The sequence below is a fragment of the Fonticula alba genome, assembly GCF_000388065.1.
Source record: "Fonticula alba strain ATCC 38817 unplaced genomic scaffold supercont2.4, whole genome shotgun sequence".
In the NCBI taxonomy this organism is placed as follows: domain Eukaryota; order Rotosphaerida; family Fonticulaceae; genus Fonticula; species Fonticula alba.
This window is the reverse complement of record NW_009242974.1, coordinates 2,914,207-2,918,520: the sequence shown is the minus strand read 5'-3', so window position 1 is coordinate 2,918,520 and position 4,314 is coordinate 2,914,207. Positions and strand designations below refer to the sequence as shown.

General features: G+C 63.0%; 2 protein-coding genes across 2 annotated transcripts in view; both read left to right on the top strand.

Moving 5' to 3' along the window:
- The window catches only part of H696_03193 (hypothetical protein), a gene marked incomplete at both ends in the record, with an annotated part of 3,661 nt that extends 2,195 nt beyond the window's left edge, over positions 1-1,466 (top strand). Inside the window, 2 exons of the mRNA XM_009497077.1 lie at positions 42-338; positions 478-1,466. Coding sequence (XP_009495352.1) covers positions 42-338; positions 478-1,466 — 1,286 coding nt within the window. The remainder of the gene's footprint in view (positions 1-41; positions 339-477) is intronic.
- Positions 1,467-1,988: 522 nt separating this feature from the next.
- Positions 1,989-4,314, top strand: H696_03192 (hypothetical protein). Its single transcript, XM_009497076.1, has 5 exons — positions 1,989-2,251; positions 2,349-3,116; positions 3,235-3,524; positions 3,723-3,923; positions 4,060-4,314. The coding sequence occupies exons 1-5, from the start codon at positions 2,149-2,151 to the stop codon at positions 4,195-4,197; spliced, it is 1,500 nt and encodes a 499-aa protein (XP_009495351.1). The 5' UTR covers positions 1,989-2,148; the 3' UTR covers positions 4,198-4,314.

The window sequence follows — 4,314 nt, the reverse complement described above, 5'->3', positions numbered from 1 at the left end:
CTCTGCCATCACCCCGGTTGGCCAGTACCTCATCTTCCGAGCGCTCGAGAGCAATCGCACTGTGGAGAATATCTTCTACGGCGACAACAGCGGGCATCCGCTGCTGCCGCTGAAGGGCTTGCAGCAGGCCCTCGAGCATAACCAATCCATCAAACACATTTACATTTGCAATGAGGTGCTCGGCAATGAGGGGGCCCAGCATCTGGCCGGAATCATTCTCCAGAACACCCGTTTGCAAGTCCTCCAGCTTCACAATGTCGACCTTGGCGATAGCGGCTCGACGTACATTTCCCGTGCTTTGGCATCCAACTACACCATCCGCTCCTTCGAGTGCTACGGTGCGCGCTCATCCTCGCCTTCGGGTCAGATGCCCCCCCCCCCCACCCCAGCCCGGCTTCTGGCCACTGACTCCCACTCCATCTTGACGCACTTCCGGGGTCTGCATCCTCCCCCACCCGCGCCTCGTCCACTTGACAGGTGACACGAGCCTCCTCTCGGACCCGGCGCAGATGATGCTCATCTCGCGCTACCTCCGCCGGAACTACGCGGCTGCCATCGACTATCCCCTCTACTCGCCGTTCTTTGTGTCGACATATGAGCTGTCCAAAAACATCACCTATCGCCTGTCAATGGGGGAGAAGAAATCCGAGATTGCCCTCTTGCCCCAGGCTCTCTCCGATTTTGAGGCCGACTCTTCCAAGCCCACTCGCTCGCTGCTCAGTCTCAAGTACTCCCAGATCACCAACACCCCTCCGGTGGATCAGCACGACCCGGAGGCCGTGTATGAGGATCTGCTCCTTCGGTCGGCCATGTACCGGTCAGCCACCAGTGACACGGCTCGCTTCAAGATCCCCCTGCCGGTGTGCGACCCACGTGCCGGGCCGTCCCAGGAGGGGCTTCGGCCGCCGGTCCCCGCTGCCAGCGGCGGCGGGGCAGGTCACAGTGGCAGCGGCGGCCGGTCCGGCGCTTCACACCACCAGACCCCGCCGCATTCGGCCAGCAACTCCCCCTCGATAGGGCCCGGCATGGCCGGACGCAAGGCCAGTGCCACGCCGGCCGCTTCGGCCGCTGCCGCCCCCTCCCCCGGCGGGACTTCCGTTGTTTCCGGCGCCGCCCCGGCCGGCTCTGCCAGCGGGCCAGCGGACCGACTCCGGGGGACATCCTTGCAGCATGACCCCGTCATTGACCAGCTCCTGGCGCCCGACTCGCCCACCACCTCCGGCTACCCCCGGCAGTATATCTGCCCCATTTCAGGGAAGTTCATGACCGACCCGGTGGTCGCGGCCGATGGGCACATCTACGATTCGGTGTCCATCAGCGAGTGGCTCGATTACCAGTGCATCGTCTCGCCGATCACCCTGCAGGTCCTTCCCCATGTGGAGCTCAGTCCGAGCGCCGCCCTGCAGGCTCGCCTTCGCGAGTGGCAATACCGTCGACTGTCACACCTGGCCCCTCTGGAAGAATAGACGCACTCCCCTTCTTGTTGCATGCCTCCCCTTTGTGTGCCCCCCCCCCCCCCCCCCCCCCGGCATGGCTACATGGTGTGTGCCTCCACTCGTCGGGCCTCCCGCGTGCATGGGGCTCCTCCTTGCCTGCCGAGCTACTCTTCGGGCCGATGCCCCCGGCCAACAGGCGTGCCAATCGACGCCACCGGGCTTGACACAGGCGGAAGGGGCGGCCGAGAAGAGCAGTGTCTCCCCGACCCGTCGCCCCCTTCCCCCGTGTAGCCAGACCTTCATGCCATTAACTTGGGACGAGATGTCTTTAATTCAGAGGGTCATGTGGTATCTTCGAGAATAATTTCCCGCCCTCGGCGTAGGGTTGCGGCGCCCTGGCGCCGGCGGATGCCAGCGGACAAGTCCACTGGGCCGAGTGGCCACCCGGCCGCCGACGAGCCAGCCACGCTTCCTCCGCCCCCCTGGCTCAAGTTACGGGCCCCCTTTTTTTCTTCTTCTTTTTTCCACCTACATCAGATCCTTCCCCCCCCCCCCGTCCCAGGCCTGTGGGGCGTCTCTCCAAGTCCCCCTCCATTCGCTCCCCCACCCTCTCTCCCTCCAGCCTTCGCCCTTTTCGCCTGCTTGTGGTCGGCCTTCTTTCTTTCTTTTTTTTCGCCAAGGCCCCTCCCCTCTTCTCCTCCCCTCCGGAAGTATGCCTCCCAAGTCTGGTCGCCCGAGTGGCAGGTCCTCCAGCCAGCCGAAGGTCTTCGATCTCGAGGCTGCCATGGAGGCCGCCTACAACCACGAGGACAAGGGTACGCCAGGGGATTTCCCTTCTTCTCCTTCACTCCTTTGATCTTGGGTTTGGGTGGAACCCAGGGCATTGACAAGGTCCCCCTCCCCTCCCCTCAGCCGAGCGTCTCAACGGCCAGAGTGGTGCGGATGCCTCGCGCTCGGCCTTCGCGGCCTTCGTCCGAGTTCTGGAACAGAACCCACGGAATGTGGAGGCCCTTTTCGGCAAGGCGCGCTGTTGCATGTGGCTGGCCCGCAAGCTGACCGATCCCGTGGAGCAGCGTCGCGCGCTGCTTGCGACGGTGCAAAACTTCGACGCGGCCTTCCAGGCAGCCGGTGCGGTCACCGGCATCGATGCCGACCCGGCCTTCACCCCCGGGTCGCTGTCCTACTGCCGGGAGATGCAGAATGCCGCGCATTCGCTGGCCGAGCTGGCCCAGTTGGAGGTTGATGCGTCGGAGCATGAGTTGCCCCAAGGCCCGGGGTTCATGCAACTCCGCCAATCGGCCCTGCAGCGTCTTCTCCAGTCGGAGATTTTGTACGCCCGGTCGCAGGAGTTCCTGGAGCAGCTGGCCGAGACCCTCCATAACCGGGCTCACGGTGGCCAGCTCGATGTTGAGGGTCCTCCCGACGCGCCGACCTTCAATGATGCTGTGGCCGAGATTGTGGACTGCCTGCTGGGTCGGGCTGATGCCCTGGTGGCGGCGGCTCCCCTGGCGCCAGACCATTCGACCGCCAAGGAGTACTTTCTCCTGGCGAACAACCACACCCAGCGTGCCATGGGCCTGTGCTCCAGCATGACGCCCATCGGTCCGCAAGATCGGATCCTGCTGGCCCGTGCGGCGGTCTGCGCCTCGGCCGCGCGCGACGAGCGCGAGCCGCTCATCGGTATGTTCCCATGATCGGACACTTCCCCAAACAGGCGTCTCGAAAATGGGCCTTTTCCCCCTCGTACTTACCCATTGTGCCGATTGGTGCTGCCCACATATGCCTGTCCCACAAACAGATCTCGGTCTTGTCGGGCAGGCTGTCGACCACCTGGGTGACATTTTCAATCGCGACGGTGACGATCGGCTCCAGGCACATTGCGATCTGGCGGACATCTATTTCTCGGTGGCCACCGATTCCCGCCATGGGGAGTCTGTCAAGCAGTACCTTTCCGCCACCGCCGCGGCCGGCCAGTGCACCCAGGCCCTCGCGGCCCGGCTCAGCTCGGAGGCCATGCTCCAGCAGTCGGTCGAGCACTACCGCAAAGCCCTCTCCCTGAACAATCGCGACCCGAACATCTTTTCCAAGGTACAGCCACAAGTCCCTAATTTCGCGCCCTTTGCTCGATGTGTCCTCCTCCATTCCCTCGCGTGCCTGTTGTCTGGCAGCCTGTCCAGCGCGCGCGTTTGTCGCTGTGTGTGTATGTGAGTGTGTGAGTTTGCGCATGCAGGCATGTCATCCTCACATCCTTTGCCTCTGTCCTGCCCTACCTTTCAACGATCCCAGCTTGGCGATGTCCTCCTCCAGCAGGCCAAGGTGTGCTGCCCAGATCTTGCGACCAGCCAGCCGTGTGCCCAGTCGGTTCAGCTTCTGCAAGAGGCCCTGGACACCTACCAGAAGGCCTTCGCCATTCCCTTCAAGGAGTACCACGATATGGATACCTACCACAACATGGGTGTGGCTTTTGCGCTGCTTCGCATGGATGACGTACGTAGGCCGGCTTTCCTTTCTTCTGCCTCTTTGCTCCTCCCGGCTCGGGGGGCATCCGGTGGATGCCTCCTGCTTCTTTGGTCAAAGAGGCCGGCCAATTGACCGAGAACAATGCTCGCGTATGTGTGAATAGGACTGCCAAAAGGCGCTTCGGTCTTGGCGCGCCCAGCTCCGGGGGCCCGGCCAGATCCCCGAGGTTCTCAATGACCGGGACTTTGCTCGCATCCGGGCTCAGTATCCGTGGTTTGCCGAAATCACCCACATGGGGTAGGTCAAAATGTGGCCTCCGATTCCTCCTCCTCCGACCGATGCCTGCTGGGGAGGAGAAGGCCAGTGTACCATTCTGGCAGCAGAGGCTCTCCTCTTCTTCAACTCCTTCTTCCTATTT